This window comes from Ananas comosus, linkage group 10 (assembly GCF_001540865.1).
Source record: "Ananas comosus cultivar F153 linkage group 10, ASM154086v1, whole genome shotgun sequence".
Classification (NCBI taxonomy): domain Eukaryota; kingdom Viridiplantae; phylum Streptophyta; class Magnoliopsida; order Poales; family Bromeliaceae; genus Ananas; species Ananas comosus.
In genome coordinates this window covers 5,882,393-5,901,039 of record NC_033630.1, presented here as the reverse complement: position 1 = coordinate 5,901,039, position 18,647 = coordinate 5,882,393, and the positions used below count along the sequence as shown (strand labels likewise).

The window sequence follows — 18,647 nt, the reverse complement described above, 5'->3', positions numbered from 1 at the left end:
TTGAAAGCTTTTATTCCCATCTTCCTGTTGATAAAACAATGAAGATCAAAATTATACTAACATCACAAAACATGCAACAGACAAAAAAAAAAAAAAGATTCGATTAGAGGACTAATCAAAAGAACCAAGAGCCTCATACTATCCCTTCAATCATTACTGCATCTTTTGAGACAAAAATTAAGGCTGGTAATGTAACATATATTGACATTCAGGACACATACTCCGCCACACCATCTATTGTAAACTCACATCCCCACCATTGCCGCCATGTAAAATTCACAGCAATGTCTGTGCACACAGATTGACCTTTAAGCCTTCGATGGGGGAAAAGAAGGACGAAGATGCAAGACAATGAAAATCATAGACTCCATGATGTAATATGGATACCCCCTGAATGGGTTTCTCCACCCCCCGCCAAAAAAAAAATAAAAAAAAAGAATGGGCCTATTCAGAAGAACTGCTCTTTATCATCCTAAGAAAAGAACTTGTTAACAGTGCGGCTGCCGATTCAGCTCTAGGACAGCTTTGATGAAGGAACTAGGGGTGCTTCCTCATCACCCACTATTGACTCTGAAACAGAATTGCTTCCAAAATTGCTCACTCCAGTATTACTGTCGACATTATCATTGTATATATCTGACGACTTTTTATCCAACTTCCAATCCTGTAGGAATAGCCAACATCAGGAAATATATATGCGAGCAAAACATATATTGCAATTGTTCTCACGCATTATAAGCGACAATTATCTAATTAGGGACCATTTAGTTGGATGTAATTAGAAATGCGGTGTAGTTGGATATGCACATATTTGGAAAGTCAGCAGTTATAACAACATGCATTCAATTTGGTGTACTACATATAGTTGCGAAGCACATTTCTAAAAGTTTATCACTCTATATATGTGGTGGTAAGATTACCTCCAATCTAGGAAAAAAAAAATTATTTCATATATAAAAAGTGATTAAAGAGGTAAGCTTATTTTTTATTTAAGTTACTTTCTCCAACTGTTGCAATTGGAATTGTGGCCAATTTGGACGTAGTTCCAAATGCCACAGTTAGGGCTCCTGCAGTTCCAACTGCAGCATTCGAATTTAAATGCATCAAACTAAACATCGGATTTGGATCTTCATGTTGTTACAACTGTAATTCAGTTACAACTACATACAACCAAACACCCACTTAAATAGGGCATTCATGGAGAAAGCGTTCATGGATAAGTGACATTCAACTCTGAAAGTATGCCACGTCTTGCAAAGCCAACCAGCATAATGACAACTAAGAAATATATGTCAATGAAATGCAATTGATGACAACTGAGAAATACATGTCGATGAAATGCAATTGATGATCATCCTTTCAAGCTTCCCCTAATATCTCTAAAATATTATGCCCAAGAAAAGGAAGACAGCAAGTTCCACATGCTAATCACAATATGAAGGCAACCAACAAATTCAAGTCCCAGCCCAGCAACTACTCATTCTACTCAAGCACTCAATCCGGAAACTCGAGAGGAAAAGGGTGGAAATCAGAAAAGATCAAGTTCATTTTGTTGTAGTAGTCCCTTTTCTTTAATTTTTCATTGCAAATCTATGGCATTACTGTTATATATGATATAGAATCGTCACTATTCGCATTGACACAATCCTGTCCTACTAAAGCCGAATTACACATAAACTCTACATTATCCAAATTGCAGACAGGAGAACAGAATTATTCAGTTTCTTAACAACCAAGTCAATCACACATTTAAGAAGCCTGGGGGAACCATGTGCAAAGCTACATCCACGATCACAAGTAAAGAGATACTATTGAGCAATAGACTTCATTGATCAAGGATCTGGCAATAGAAGAGCAACAGACTCTAAAGAATTAACTGCTATTTAGATAGTTTAGATGGAACAGTAAAAAAGTAAGAGACTGCAAAATTAACTGCCATTTAGATTAGTTCAGATAGGTCGTCATCTACCAATACATAGAAAACAAGGCAAAAATTAGAACCTAAAGGAAAATAAATTAAGTCAATCATATTGTCACCGAGAGATATGGGATATTTGTGATTTTCTTGGCAATTATTCCAACGTATATTTTCTTCAAGGCCAGTTTTTTACTTTTACTCTTCTTAACGTGCAAACTTCCCTTACCCAGGATAGGACTAGGGGGCAAAAAAAAGGATTTATATAATTGGGAGATTTTAGAACATTCATTCTTAATTAATAGGATACTTTCATGCGATTTCTGATACCATGTGTGCTCAGATTAGCCAGTTGACTTAATTTTGACTCCATTCAAACTAATTTGCTTGGGTGCATTTGACTTGGTTTGAATAGAATTGAACTCGGAATAAATGTTATTTTACTGTTAGACGTAGTTTTGACTTGTGAATGTACATGGTTAAACCTTGGGATTGGCCCAATCATGATCGCACATGGTTACATATTTTTTTTATAATCTAAGAATTTAACATAATATTTCTCAAAAAAATCTGAATGTTTGAATTCTGAATGTTGAACACTTTTCTACACGATTTCTAACCACCTTGTGAATTCGAATCAAAATGAAATAATCTACAGCATTTTTATGAAGACCAATCCAGCAGCTCATTATAACTAAATTGCCCCTCTTGCCACCTAACTTGCATTAGCCCAAAACTTCTGATGTGACACAAATGTAAGTTGATATAATGATATATTTTTCTTATGATAAGGTGTAATCTCAGGACTTCTAAGTTCTTTCTTGTAGAATGCATAGCACTAAAAGGTTGCTCTCTTCATGGGACTGGATATGTTAGTAGCTTTTTCCATGGAATGTTCCCAGACTCCCATCTGGGATAGTTCGCAGGAGCATATGTACAACCATGTTGTGGTGGAAAATCAGTAAATTCAAAATGATCCCCTCAAAACTAAAATGCTTGAGTGCATGACTAGTAAACTCGCAAAATTTGATGCTAAAATCTCAATAACTAATATCCAACCTAAGCACTAAGCTTGATAACTAATAACCAAAGAATTAACCCTCTAAAAGGAAAGAAAGAAATTGAATCCCTGGATCCTAAAAGTCGGTTAAGCTTGATAAGAGAAAGATGATTACTGGGGCTCAAATGTACTAACACTGGTCTATACACATAAATATTATGGAAATTTCCTATACTCTTCAGATCAGTCAAGCCAATTGACAACAAAAGGTTTCCGCAACTAAGCATTTAACTGTATTCTATGATTATTAGCATAATAAGCAGTAAACCATTAAACATGAAGAAAAGAGTAAAGCTGAAAACTAAGAAACAGAATGACAGATAGATCTTAGAGGCAAACAATCTAAATTTAACACTAGTATGGTGATATTTTTTTTGACCTTCATGGCTCTGTCAGGGATGCTCTCAGAAGGAAGTTGATTGGATGCTCGCACATCCTTAACCTTCAAGTAGTTGTACATCACTACACCGCACAGAGCTGAGAGAAGCATAACAGCAAGGGTTTAATCTCGAATTATTATGCCATGAGAAGATCATACAAGTTTATGAACAAACTTACCAATTCCATAGCCAATGATGTTGAGCCCTGTAATAGTAGATTCAGGAAATAAAATCGTCGAAAGGGCAATCAGTATCCAGTCCTTCAGAACACCAGCAACTCGTATGGTGACTGCCCCTGTTCTACCAATTACTAGGAATATGGAGAGATTCAAAGCTAATGCACAAAGAGCATTTGAGAAGAATATCCAGAAATTGAACTGAATATGTGACATGTCCATCCCAGGTTTCTCCAAAGCATACCAAGGTACAAACAGAAAGAGGAAGCTGTAGGAACCAATTTAGAGTAAGCATTTGGAAACTTTGGACAATAGTATCAGGAAGAATATGTAGAAAAGATTAGAATGACGAGACAGAAGCTGCCAACAAATAGAGAATGCTGAATGTATCAAATCAGAATTAAACAAGTTGAGGTACTGCAGGCAACCAAATAAGGGAATATTGGAGGCAGATAGCCAGGACGTGACAGCGGACAAAGAAGTCGAGACATAGAGATAATTCAACATCAAAATTAGAAGAACAATCTCAAAACCAAAGTTATGCATGAAACCAGTAGAGGTCCTGATTAAGTTCAAGTTAATAGCAAACTATACTTACATTGGGCATAATAATTGGTTCCAGTGTTTCACCTTGCACGAAAAGGTTATATTTCGAGATTGACATAAATACAACAGATTTTAGCACAATTATAAGTACAGTCAATTAGTATCTCCATCTAATCATGAATTTATTTAACCATTAGATTGGGCTTCAACTTTCATAGAACATGGTTCCTACCATTCAAGATGGCTAAGCTGGATTCACGGTTTCTCGGAATTCATAAATTGTATGCATATTGCCTTAGATGAAAAGCTAAGAGACCGCAACAGTGGTGTTATTTAGACTACTTGCTACGAAATCACTGAGTTTTTATTCATCATAGAACTTTCACATGCTTATGGCCTACTTGAGTAAGATGGATCCTCTAATCCTACCTTGCAATACAGATCTGTTACTTCACATAATAAAGAATTGTCACAGCAAGAAAAACAATATCACAGCACATTAATTTAAATCCCTATGGTGTCATCCTAAAAGATAGCACAAAACTTATCTAGCACTAGTGGGGCGTGGAAAAGCGTGGCCATAGGCTGAGGCTGGAATGCTGATATAAGGGGCTTTTTGTTCTCTTCATTTCCTTGCCATTCATATGCAGATCTTTGAACTATGTTTGACCAATGGGAAACTGAGTCTTCCCAAGTATTTGTCCTTTGCAAGCAAGGATTTAAGTGTCATGAGATAGAGCCAAAGATTTGCTGGCACGGTATAGCACAGTGAGGGCCATGCCGTCCTGATGTGTGTTAGTCATTAAAAATAGTTGTGTACCAACACACAATGGCATGAAATATTTATTTTCTTTGGCACCAATATGTATTGATTGCTTATTATATTTTTATGAAATCATTTAAACCTCATTGAGGTGACTACTTGCTAATTTCAAAGAAAAGTGAACTATGAGTCGTGCCATCGGCACAGGGGTCATATCATACCAATATCTTATCAGCATGGTACAAGATAGTGGGTTCGGCCAGTACCGACGGACATTTAAATTCATCTTTGCAAAGTTTAAAGTTTCAGAGTATAAAGGTCCCCAAACAAAATTTCCAAGTAGATTTTGTTGTGCTACAATTGAAAGATAGTTGTTCACCTATTGACGTTGTGTTGGCATTCTCAGAATGTGTTGGTGTGGTCAAAGGTTGTTTCCAGAGAGAGATTTAATCATAGCCTTATCCAAGATTAAAATTCAGCCTATCTCGCAATTACATGTAATGTTCGTTGACAGGGCATGAAATTTTTATTGGGTATCTTTTCATACAATCTAAGCTATTAAGCATGCCCCTAAGTGAACTAATATTCTTTTTAAAGAATACTCTGTTTACTGAAGGAAAAGAGAAAATTACCGGATGATCTCACTCAGAACATTACTTTTGATATTGTATCGATCTAGAAATCTAATTTCCTACTTGGAAGGGCATCAACTGCAGTACATAGTGTTCTACATCTTTTCCAACAAATCAGATCAATCATGATTAACACTAATATTTTAACAAATCTAGCCACAAAATTACTTAACCTCATATAGTCATATGAAGAAATGTTAAGTTTCCAAAATTCGCGATCTAGACGAATCGGCAGAAAAATCAACATATCCTGAACCTATAAAGATCAGTTCTAGTAAACCAACTGCCAAGCAACTCTCCTATCAACCAAGAAACTTAGTACTAATTAACCAATATGACCTAAAGAGAAAAAGTACTTTTAGATGTATCTTTCCAATATGACCTCTAAAGCTAACTTTAAAATTCTGTTAATGAGGCATATAGCTCAAGTAGGATTTAGTGGCAAAAGAGAAATCATATGATTGATCCTATGTAATTTCTTTAAGGAATTCATTATGCCCGATCCTTCTTGATGGTGTGTAAATTCTTTCAAAAAATCATTATATTTGGTCTCTCGTAGATGTGGGATGAAGACCAATATAACTGAGTACAGGTGTCTTTGTATTTATTTTTATTTTTACCAAAATGATTGTTTTCTCTAGATTATTTGAAATTATTCTACTAAAAGGACGTGAGGGGTGTGTAATTGCTAGGAGGTTTTATGGTTCTTAGGGATATCAGATGCTATGGATTGATGTTGGGCTTCAAAGATTTCTTTCTAATATGATTTTTTTTTAAGCAGTTTAATTATATTATTTGCAACTCAATTATTATGATGAAATCAATAGTATATATATGATATTAATGCAGAAGCAAAAAAATATAAATTTTAAGATCCTAGATGTTATAATAGCTAAAGCGTGTATATTTGAAAGTGCTAAAAGAAGTTGCATTTGTCATCAGAAAGAAAAGTTGAACAAACCTAAGTATGCCTTCTCTTCTCCTCTGTGAAGTGTGAACCAACCTATTTGGAAGTTCATTATCAAATTGTCAAGTGAACAATAATTGTTTTGTAACTGGAACCTAGAAGTTAGGTTGGAAAGACAAATTTGAGTAGATGTTCGATAATCACTTCTAACCATACAACCTACAACTAGCTGTCAACCTTGCTAAACCCTCCAACTTTAATCATCTATCCATATAAAAGTGAAGTGCTGTATAAAGTGTCTGTTTACAGCAAATTTCCTTATTAACTTGACAAATTTATTATCCATAGTATAACGTAACCAGGAACAACTTATACCTTCCCCTCCTAGCATAATCCTAAACAAGACAGACAAAAATATGCATGCAAGTATTTTCATGGAAGTTATTGACAATAGACTTTATTTCCTTATTAAGCAAGTGTTGTCACATAGAAGCTCATACAATACCTGCAAGGGGCTATGTAATACAAACTTGTGATAGGATTTAAAGTCAAGCCTTTCTTCTGAAGGAGGACTTGAGTCAAAACCAGCCTTAAGGCTTCCGCAAATATCCCAGTTACTTGGTAAACCGTGCCAATCACATTAAAATGAATTTCTCCATAAGACGAAACTACGACACCAACACTAACTAGCACCATGTTGAAGAAGACGTCACATCTTAGTTTGTCAGTACCACATACAACAGCCATAAGGAATGTCGCTACAGGCACTGCAATTGAAAATAACGTAAATTCGACAGATTAGTAAATATTTGGAGTTGCATTACATCGATATAGTTGCATGTGCAAGATAACTCACTTAACGCCTTAAGCATCTGAATAAATGCCACGGATATGTACAAGTAGGCTGTGTTGCCGAACCTGAAATGGAGAGACAATACCATCCATTATTCCATAGGAGACGACTTACAAACTCACTCTAATACAATGAACCCAAAAAAAAGAAAAAGAACTTGAAGAATCAACACGGGGAAGAACGACAAAAATTGACTAAGCAAATATGTGAAAGCTATACAGTGCTAAATGATTATCTTCTGATGCAAAAACCTACGATATTCCTGAAATTTGTGAGAAGAACCGACAAAACCTTTTGCAGCTAATGAAGCTTTATAACAAGGCCAAATTGGATGGTTATTCAGATCAACACAGGAAAATGGAGAAAAAGAAATGTATTCTAATGAAAGCATAATGATAAACAAATATCAATATTCTTTCCTTTGCTAAAATATTTCCTTTATGACAATAAGCACATTAAAAAGAGAAAGAACATTAAGCAAGAGGATAGTTAAATTATTATTTTCCAACAAAAAGGATAACTGCATTAGCAAGAAGTAAAGAAAACAAAAGAGAAAACTTAAATAAAGTGGCAGAAATATCATGTCAAGATAAAAACAAATAAGAATAATTCACAGGACTAAATCTAAATCATGGTAGTTGCATTGACAATTTAATGTCCATTAGGAAATTCATTAAGCCTTTTCCACAATCTTATATCATCAAGGCTCATTGCAAGTACCTTGGAAATGAAGACCTGAAGGCACTATAACATACTCAGGCTCTAGCAAAGCAACTACGAACATGGACTACTTGCTAAATTTGAACAAGTCTTTTTACTCCTAAAGTAAATCTATTTCGTGCATTCTGGTAGCTTTTATAAATCATGTTCTCCAAATAGAGTGATTTGTTTCTTCTCTCTTCTTTTTGTAGTATGTTACTGTCATTTGTTTCCGAATTTCTCAATATAGATCATGTGAAACCAATGCAACAATTTTTTTAGCGGCAGCGCTTATTATCTACTTGAACAATTATTAGTGGGGTACTTCTCGGATATGGTTATGAAGTGATGTCAATGGCAAATATATCATAGAGACAGACCTCAACGACATTGGTAACCTGCCATCAATCAAATTTCATAAATCCACCAGCTATTATGTACAACCCACACACTATTCATCATCACATAAAATGTAAATGTATATTATATTCAGTCAACGAAAAATTTTATTATTGAACTTCATTTTAAGGAAAATGATAAAGTAAACCTTTTCTCTTCTTTGTATGCATAGACTCTGGCATTATAGTCTGTTGGCAAGGATAGTACATTATTCATTTCTACCGATGGCTAAGATAAGAAACTCAGCATCAGATAGGAAACAACTAGGCACTTGAACTTCGCTGGATGTTCAATGTTTCTAAAAGAACTGGGATAGCTAGAGAAATGATCGATTATATATATATATATATATATATATATATATATATATATTATCGGTACCACGGAGGCCTAAATACTATCAAGTTGTTTTCAATGATGCGGCTTCCAAATCAATGATCGGCTTCGTTAGACTCGATATACACTATTGAAAGTATTTGAAAACTAAATTTTATAATTTTTTGACATTATTTGGCTAGTGATCAAAAGGTCTCAAAATTGACAATTTTAATGATCGATGTGCTTCGTTTGTAAATTTAACGGTATAAAATAATCCAAATCTGATGAAATTTTTATAAAAAATTCTTTTCACTATTTAGAGTAAGATCAGTACCTTTGATCTTAAATTCAAATCTTTTATCATCATTTCTTATAAGATTTTTATTTTCAACCATTCATTTTTAGACTACTCGTTTGATAGGTAAATAATGTCGAAAAATTATGAAATTTAGTTTCCAAATACTTTCAATAGTGTAGATCAAATCATAGTTAGTTAATTCGGATTCGGCAAAAATTCGGTACGGGTATAATACGGATAAAATTCGTCTTCTAATTTTTAAATTCGTTGAAAAATACGGCTAAAAAAAGGATTCGGTAATTATTCAGATACGTGATTTATACGAATATTATACGTTCACCAATTAAAAATTTGAGATCAAAAATTCGGCTATTAAATTATATTTTTTCTCTCAAGATTTATGTTATAGCATAAAATACTCATATTTCTTAAAAATATAAAATTAAAGAGCTACAAAATTAAGCTAATTAAGTAAAAAAATAGCAAACTATATTATCCTTATAAATAAAATATTATATAATAATATTTCTATATAAAAATAGAATACGATATATAATAAATGAATATATATTTATAAATAAAACTATATATATATAATAAGAGGGAGGTCCACCGTGGACCTCCCTTTCATGCGGTCCACGAGGCCGAAGTGGCCTCGTGGACCGCGCGCGATCTTCTTCCCCAAATGCCATGCCATTTCCCAATTCCCAAACGCCGCGCCAGCGCCATTTCTATCGCGAGCTCCCAAACTCGATTTTTTTTCCCAAAATTTATAAAATAGTTTTTTCAAAAAAAATTTTAAGGACAACCATTGTTTGGGAAAAAAAAATTTTCAACCGAAATTTTTTTTTTCGGAGGGATTTTACAGTGATCCAATGTTTCACGATGAGAGCGGCGGAGGAGGAGGAGGAGGACGACGATGGAGGAGACAACGTGACCCAGGAGTCCACGACCGCCTTTTTTTTGGGCGAATCATTCGCGAATCGCGAATGGTTCGCGGATAATTATTTTTGATGAAAAAAATGTGTTTTTTTTCGCATTTTTCGGAAAAATGCGGATGCGGGCCTTAAATTCGGTTTTTAAAAATTCGCAAATAATTCGCGAATTATACGCGAATTAACTAACTAAGGATCAAATATAATTACATCTACATATATATATATATATATATATATATATAGAGAGAGAGAGAGAGAGAGAGAGAGAGAGAGAGAGAGTTGAGCTATTATGCTTTTGAGAATACCAATTTTTAAATTTTGGGCTTTTGGATTTTACTATAATTATCACTAACTAGTAATCCCTAGGGATCCAAGGGCTCAAAAGTTGAAAGTATGCTTCCAAAAGCGTAGTTGCCCCACACTATATATGCCTATGTTTAGCCTTCAAAGAAAAAAAAATTAGTTATTTGGCTTACCAAAGACTCGATGCAAAGAAGGCACTAATGGGAATCACACATGTTGCATATCTGCAAGAAAGACACATTTAGCACAGCGAATGAACATTTGAAACTAAGGAAAATCAGGACAGACAACTCCCTTACATTTGAAAAGTCATCTTGACAGGTGGAACAACCTGCACAGGGGCACCATTAAACACTAGTCAAGTTCCATATGAACATTGAAAAGCCAACTAATAATGAAACTAAAATAATCAGATACATATCAAATAACAGGTCAAGCCATATCGAGATAAAGGCCACAAAAAGTATCAGAAAACAAACGAGTGGAAAAAAGAAACTCCTGTTAGAGCAGGAGGTAAAAGTTCCTAAATTGTAAATATTCTGGCTTAACATTAGAAATATTAACATTATGAGGCATATGCAGTGCAAATTTCAATTTGAAACTATGTAAATATACCTGTAAAGTGAGATAAAAAGAGAAAAAGAGAAGTTTGAATGATCATAATCTAGTCAAGCCACCAAAAATTCCACAAAAATCTGGTTGACCGCCCAATGGAATGACATCATGTGCCTGTTTGGCCAGGCTGTGAAGTATGGTGTGGTTGAAAAAGTGCAATAGAAAATAGTGCGGTGCTGTAAAAATAAGCTGTAGAGTGTTTGGCTAATTATATCATAAAAGTTCTGTTTAGTATGAAAAGTTGTTTGACTACACTATTTTAAAAGCTATTGTTGTGATAGAAGAAAATAAAATTTTATAAAATCAAAAGTGGAAATATACGGAGACCCTCAACTATAAGAAATTTTAAAATAGTTTCTTAAAAGAGAAACGAAACTAACAAAAAAAATCCTCCACAGCTATTTCAAATGGCCTCGACCCTTAACTTTAACATTTTTTTAATTGACATCTTTTAACTGATTATTTTTATTAAATCATGTGATTAGATAAGATAATTAAAATTATCAAATTTATAATAATTCTATTAAATTTAATACTCTTAATTAATTATTAACAAATAGAATGAAAATAATTAATAATTAATAGTAAGTTGAACTATAAATTTAATAAAATTACTTAACTAACTAGAATTAATCAAAGAAAAAAAGGTTAAATATATGTCAATTAAAAAAACTGTGGGGCCGATTTCAAAATTGCCTACAGTTGAAGGATCTCCATTTATTATTACCAAATTAAAATGAAAAAATAAAAAAAAAAAATTAGAGAGAATAGGAATTATATGGTGTGAAGAGAAAATGTGAAAGAGAATACATTTGCACTGTTATTTACGATAGATGAGAATTAGGTAATTTGCTTAGAGGTAACTTTGTCATTTGCAAAAAGTAACTTATGAAAGCTGCCACAGTCCGCTTTGCTTGGCTACCGCAGAAGTCTGATTCTTGAGCTTCTCTGATAGCCTCTCAAACCACAACTTTTATCTATTCTAATACGTACCACAATCTATCCAAACAGCTAATTACAAAATTGAGAAAAGGCTGGGACAAACACTCCATGTCCTGTTGAAAAACTATCAAAATAGATAATTGTAGAAAATCCGTGTGGAAAACAGGTCAATACCAGAGGTTGATTGACCAACAACCAAACCATAATCAATTTTAAATTTTAATTATGACTTCCACACAAAGAGGACTCTTCTACAGATTTATTAGGAAGAGAATAAGTACTAAAATATTATTCCCTTTTTTTTCTTTTTTTTTGGCTTTGGGAAGAGAATAACTAGAGCACGCTTTTTGGGCCATTAAAAGCTGGCCCAAACACCCCATGTCCTGCTCAAAAACTATCAAAATAGATAACTGCGGTCAATCCGTGTGGTAAAGAGGTCAATACTGCTTGACCAACAACCAAGCCATAATCAATTCTACCATGCCTTCCAGACAAGGAGGACTCTTCTACAGATGTTTTAGAGGGAATATGTATTTATAAGTGTATTTATATTCTTCCTTTTATAACATGACTCTCGTAAAAAAATTTCTTTGTGAGGGTGATCAATTAATAGACCCTCTCTCTTCCATTCTAACAGTTGCTTTGAGGAAATTAGACCTCTTCGGTGCCATTTCCCATGACAAGCTTAAGAAGCCTTTGGCAAGAGAAGTTTGAGGCTTCTTGAGCAAATGTCAATCTTTTGCATCACGAGGGCAGTGCATCAAGTCAGATAATGTAATATTCAGCTGTTAATAGTCGAAGAAGAAATTATGAGTTTCAGTAATAGCTTCAGTAATAGTTTCAGTAATCACCACAACAAATCTAATAAGAAACCCTCAGGAATACCAGTGAAAAAGTTATCAAAGCATTAAAAAAGTTATCGAAGCATACCTTGAAAACACGAACAAGACAGAATGCTATAGCACCAGAAAACCCCATGTGAATCATAGTTAGAGTAATAGGATAAGGGAAATTGAAATATTTTGGAGATAGGACCCACTGCAAATGGATTAATATAAATAAATTTGTTAGATTCTGATAAAGAAAATTCGATCTTTTCGCTGGAAGACATTTATAGCATGCAGCACATGTCATGAGAGCAAACATAAATTTAACAGAAAACAGGAACTAGATGTATCAGGATAGATGTTAACAAGATCCAAACGAACAGGTATCCATGATAATGACGTAAATACTATCATGGTGACTTAACAAAAATCGCAAAATCAGCCAATCATAGCTAAAAGTGGAAAACAAGTTGATACATAAATGAATTTGGAAAAGGAAAGAGAAAAATTGTAAAGATGGATGTATGAGAATATCTTTTTAACAAACTAGAGAAAAACATGGGATCATAATCAACCCAAATAACATCTCCAACTTGTATTAAAGATCATGAAGCAAAACAAAAATTAAATTAAATTAAATTAAATAAATAAATAAATAAATAATTGCTTCAGAGATTTCACATCACAAAATGAAATGAAATGGCATTTATAGTATTGATTGCGACAAATTTGTACCAACTCAATATTAGGGTATGGACGAAACCAAGTTTCATTATTTATCAGATTCAATTAATAATTACGTCTCTCTAGAGCTTTAAAGGAACATGTATGTGCAAAATATTTTCATGTATTAATAATCATCTACATCTAATATCTTATCATTTTTAAAATTTCCTTCAACATCAGAGCATAATGTCTCTATCTTAAGGATTTTCTGAGGTTTAAATAAAAAATTAGCACCAAAATAGCTTCCAAAGATATATATGGCAGTGCAGCTAGATGTCCTTTTAAGTTTGAAAGGAAACAATTACTACGTATAGTTTATCATCTTTCATAAATAATAAATTTACAGCAAGCAATGTCAAAAAAAAAAAAAACATTATATTTCCTTCAGTGGCTTATGAACACTAGCAGGTCCTGATGCGCAAAGATGTTATTGTGCTTTTTTTATTGAGTAACACAGAAAGTGGCCATGTTTCACAGCACAACACAATATACACCTCGGCAAGCATCAGGCCGCCAGGTGGTCGCCAACACAAGAGACCATAAACATTGGGTTTTATGAAGCCTTAGCAAGGTTAAAAATGAGAAAAATTCCCTATAAGAACAAAAGATCAGAATCCCACCAATTCATCATGTCACTTACTACCTTATTCCTACTGAAAGTAATTCATAATACTGTCAATATTAGGAGAAGCTGATTTAAGATTAGCAACTTGAGATGACTTAGAGCAAGAGCTCTCTTAAGTATTTGTTTTCTTGGAATTTGGTAAAGAACATTAGATAGGAGAAGCTGTTTTAAGATTAGCAACTTGAGATGACGTAGAGCAAGAGCACTCTTTAAGTATTTGTTCTCTTGGAACTTTGTAAAGCAGATTAGATAGCTAGCTCCTATGTTCATATGCAAAAACAGTTGTAAAATTAACGGCTCAAAATATTTACTATGAATTTTATAAATAGAAGATAAAAACCACAAAATATCGCTTCATTATCTTATGCACATAAAAAAAGTTCATATGCTATGAGGTCAGGAGCAGCTGTCTTATGAATAGCAAGTTTAGATGACTCAGAGCAAGAGCACTCTTAGCTATTTATTCTCTTGAAATTTTGTGAAGTGCAAGAGCTGCGTCCAAATGCTCCAGAGTCATGCAAAAGCAGTTGTGAATTGTAATTTTCAGGGCTTAGATATTTACTTCATCATAATAAATATGATGTGCTAAAGGATACCAATCATAGAACCAACGCCAACAAAAATGTACCGATGCCAACAGAAATGTCAATAAAGTAATCAAATACCATATTTTCAGGAAGAGGCTAGAAAACTAAGTCCTAAAACATTAAGAAACTGCTGGTATGTATTGATATGGTAACAGGTTTACAAAGAAGCTACATATATATTTATATATATATTCAGAAACAGGGTTTAGTTGTGTTACCTTGTTATACAAGATAACTCCTGATGAGAGGCAAATGTAAACAAATAGGTAAAAGTAAGTCAGCAGGAGTTGTCCGTTGATCATTTTGTTTCCCCCCATATTACTTGGATTAGTACTTGATCAACAAAGCCAACCTCTTTTCATGCCAGAACTATCATGTTGGTATATATTTTAATGCTGCAAAGAAGTAATATTATCCTATCTGCTTGCAAGTCTCCACGCTCTAGACTACTCAAATAAACTCGCGAGAGTATAAAACCTATCACCTGCAAAATAAAAAAAAGGAGCATAAATTGTGTTTAGTATCTATATATAGTCAGAAATTTACTACTATAAAACCTATCATGTGCAAAATAATGTAAACTTACCTTTCAAGATAACTCCATTGGGCCTCTAATTGCCAAGTCAATTAGAGTTGTAAAATTAAAAATGCAATTTCCGCTCTTCTACATTTCAAGTTTCTCAATGATCCATAATTGTTTCTCTGCTTGGTAATTGTGTGTTTGTGTTTTTTCTTTATATAGGAATTCACATAGCTGTATTTATATAATAACCTTCAATACTTATTCAACATATCGCATGTGTTTTGTAGATCTGTAAGTAGATAGTAATGTTAGGGTTTTAAATAAAGAACACACTAGTAGAATGTACTTGTTGCACAATAGGAGATTCATGAATAGACACCAAGCTCAAGCTAAGAGGTGTTAATCCCAAATGTCAAGAAAATTAAATCATATTTAGCCATAAACAACATGATGATAAAGGATATCATACATCTAAAAGAATACTTATAATTCCACCAGAACTCTCAAAGAACAAAAAAAATGAACTGTCCTCGGCATACTTTAAGACAGCAACACACTACACCGATAAAATTCAACAATAAAATCGATAAAAGAACAAAGCATGAATGGAATGATAAATATGACATATGCCTGCAGATTTATCCTTGCAGTAACAATAGAGAACAGAAAAAATCAACTGTCCTCGGCATACTTTAAAACACCAACACACTACACTGATGAAATCCAACAATAAAATCGATAAAAGAACAAAGCATGAATGGAATGATAAATATGACATATGCCTGCAGATTTATCCTTGCAGTAACAAGTCTCACTGAAAATGCTGGATGCAAAAAGTACTTGATTCGTTGAATCTTCTGATCATGCAGTCAACTTTGAAGCCCTTTTACCAATTAAGAATATGAGATGTTATTGAAATTAATTGCCGGAGGAAATAATATCATCAACATAAACTTGAGCACAGTGCTTAACATTCTTCTAAGTAACACTATGACATTTCTTAGAAGATAACTATCTATTTATATGAACAAGCATTGATAATCTAATCTTTTGGAGAAAATTGACTTCAAAAAAGAGTTTAACAATTAAGAGTGGAGAGCATAGTCAACCATGGTTTTTAAGCTTCACAATAAATGTCAAAAAAAGGAGATCCAAATTTCTACCTATTTAATAGTGAATATCACTCCTATTACTCTCAATTTTAAGCTATAGGCCTCATAAAGTGTTTACATGAACCACCCATTTTCATGTGTGGAATTGGTCAATGAAGTAGAGCCCAATCAAAAATTGAAAATGTTCCAGCCAGCTTTCAAATAAAAATTTATACGCCCTAACTTAGCAGAAAGTTCATGTCCCAATCTTATATCAGATAGTGTTGCTTTCAATAGCATACATGTTTTCAAATATCTCTGGATGAATTTAGTAACCTAATAGGTTGGGCATGACAAACAAAAGATGAAGGCCACAGATACGAGTACTGATACTTTGCAACATCTTGGAATTACTACTCATTAAAAAAGACCATTATTAAAAAAAGTCAACAAGGTAAGTTGATCATGGAATCACACAAAGATTAGCAGTAACTACATAATATTCATTCAAATAACTGATAACAGTCGGAAAAACAATTCTTAACTGAATAATAACGTCTATCATAGCAACACTCGGAAAAACAATCTTTGGAGATTGTTTTTTCTTTAAAGCAAACTTTGGACTCAAACTCAACTAAAATCTCCAGTAAATTTAGATTGAGGTCTAGGCATCAATTCAAATCCAAAAGATGTCTATACTACTATATCTTCAAACTGCTTAGACAAAGTAAAACATATCGAGTCAAATACCCTATGCTTCTCTTGTTCTTCCTTTCTAAATCTTCATCTAGAAGTCATGGTCAGTCTTTTTTTTTTGCCAATGAACGTGGTCTTGATTGTCCAAGATTTATTCTTCTTTATACTACCAAACAGAACTGGATCAATTCGGTGGCACCTCATCACAGAATTTGTAAGTTCTGGGCTAAAATAATGGCACCATTTCGACATCCTACTGAAATACATCTTGAAGTTGACCCAACACATCAATTACCCAAAGCCCACGATTTATAAAAATACGTCTACAAAGAGAAGAACCCCTTTCTATGATCCTATCAGGGTTGTTATTGCCAAACATGACCGTGAAAGCTGTTTTTTCACACAACGGGAGACTAACTGCATGAAAGAATTCACAGCATTGGAGTGAAGATACAGCATCTTACATCTACCACATAGATCAGAAAACAGTAAAAACTGATAGCATAAAGAAGCGCCAACAAAGATCAAACTCATAGGAAAAGAGATTTTCCATGTGTTCTACAGAGAAGATGGCAACCTTTAGATCAAAATAACATCACCATTTCGGCAACCTGACTAAAATACATCATGAAGTTAAAATCAAACATACCAATACCCAAAACCCACGCAGCAAAGTAAAGATGTAGCATCATTAATCTAACTCACAGATCAAGAAAAAATAGTAGAATAAACTGAAAGAAGATCTTTCCGAATTCAAACAACATTTCGTTCCAAATCAAAACGATGCATAAACAGAAATCTCGGAGAACAACAAGAAACTTACTCCCGCTATCGCTCTCTACTCCAGATCCAGCACAGTTGATCTACGAGTTACTTTCAACGCCTATCTTTATACTGAAAAAGAAAACACAGGAATCGCCATTGGAGCCCACGGAATGAGAGATCTAAACTCCCAGGAGAAGAAGAAGAAGAAGAAGCATATTCGATCTAGGGATAACCTAATGTAACAACCTGGAAGAATAAGTAGTAGTAGTTAACAGGGAAGGCAGTAAAAATGGCAACTTTACAAAAATAAACGAGAGATAGGCGGCGGCAGCAAGTTGAGGAAGGGGGGAGCTTGACGGAGCAGCCTGGCGAGAGGTGGTCCGGGCGGAGCACTGGCGGGGCGACGGTGCTAGGGCATCCTCAGAGCTCGGAGAGAGCGATGGGAGGATCGAGAAGGGAGAAAGGGGGGGAGTCCGACAGAACCTTGGTGACTGGGGCGAAGAAGGGAATCGACGGGTCGAAGCTTCAGACATTCGGAGCGGAGGCCAAAGGCGGACCCACTACCCGCCCTCGGCGGAGCGGACAGGAAGGGCGACCCGACACCCACAACCGACCGCCATAGCCACGGGTTGGGTAGCAGACTTTCGGTCGGGGACAAATGGCGGATCCAATACCCGCAGGGTAGAGGGCCTAGAGGAGGAGGCTCCCGCTAACCCGCATCCAGTCACTGGAGCACTCTGGACCTACCAAGTCCAGACGAGGCCCATAAACCGTCCGATTTCAACCCAGAAGGCCCACAGTTCCATTTTTTACAATTTTGCTGTTGATCCCTCATAGGATAGTTTAATTTCATTTCAGTACAAGTTGTAGAGACTATATATATATATATATATATATATACTAGTTAATGCACGTGCGCTGCACGTATTAATTTGCATGTTAAATAAAAAATATATTAAATTATTTTAACATTAAATTAAAAATTTATGTATATATATTAAATAATATTAAATTTATATAATAATTAAATAAATAATATTTTTTTCACAACTAAATAAATAGT

General features: G+C 34.3%; 1 protein-coding gene across 4 annotated transcripts; it reads right to left on the bottom strand.

Annotated features, from left to right (window-relative positions):
• LOC109716840 (probable sugar phosphate/phosphate translocator At3g17430) lies at positions 84-18,094 on the bottom strand. Of its 4 annotated transcripts, none has more exons than XM_020242441.1 (12): positions 17,831-18,094; positions 17,643-17,713; positions 15,096-15,321; positions 14,728-14,993; positions 12,675-12,782; positions 10,487-10,518; positions 10,361-10,411; positions 7,236-7,297; positions 6,885-7,146; positions 3,534-3,799; positions 3,355-3,452; positions 84-664 (listed from the first exon to the last, which is right to left on the bottom strand). In XM_020242441.1, the coding sequence occupies exons 4-12, from the start codon at positions 14,824-14,826 to the stop codon at positions 515-517; spliced, it is 1,128 nt and encodes a 375-aa protein (XP_020098030.1). In that variant the 5' UTR covers positions 14,827-14,993; positions 15,096-15,321; positions 17,643-17,713; positions 17,831-18,094; the 3' UTR covers positions 84-514. The 4 variants fall into 4 exon arrangements, with proteins under 4 accessions (XP_020098030.1, XP_020098031.1, XP_020098028.1 ...); XM_020242442.1 differs by having other exon boundaries at positions 17,887-18,094; XM_020242439.1 differs by lacking the exon at positions 15,096-15,321.

Coding starts and splice junctions, on each gene's coding strand:
- LOC109716840 (XM_020242441.1), bottom strand. CDS start 14,826: ATGGGGGGAAACAAAATGATCAACGGACAACTCCTGCTGACTTACTTT. Junction 7,147..7,235: donor TCAGATGCTTAAGGCGTTAA/GTGAGTTATCTT, acceptor TTTCAATTGCAG/TGCCTGTAGCGACATTCCTT. Junction 3,800..6,884: donor TATTACATAGCCCCTTGCAG/GTATTGTATGAG, acceptor TGGTTCCTACAG/CTTCCTCTTTCTGTTTGTAC.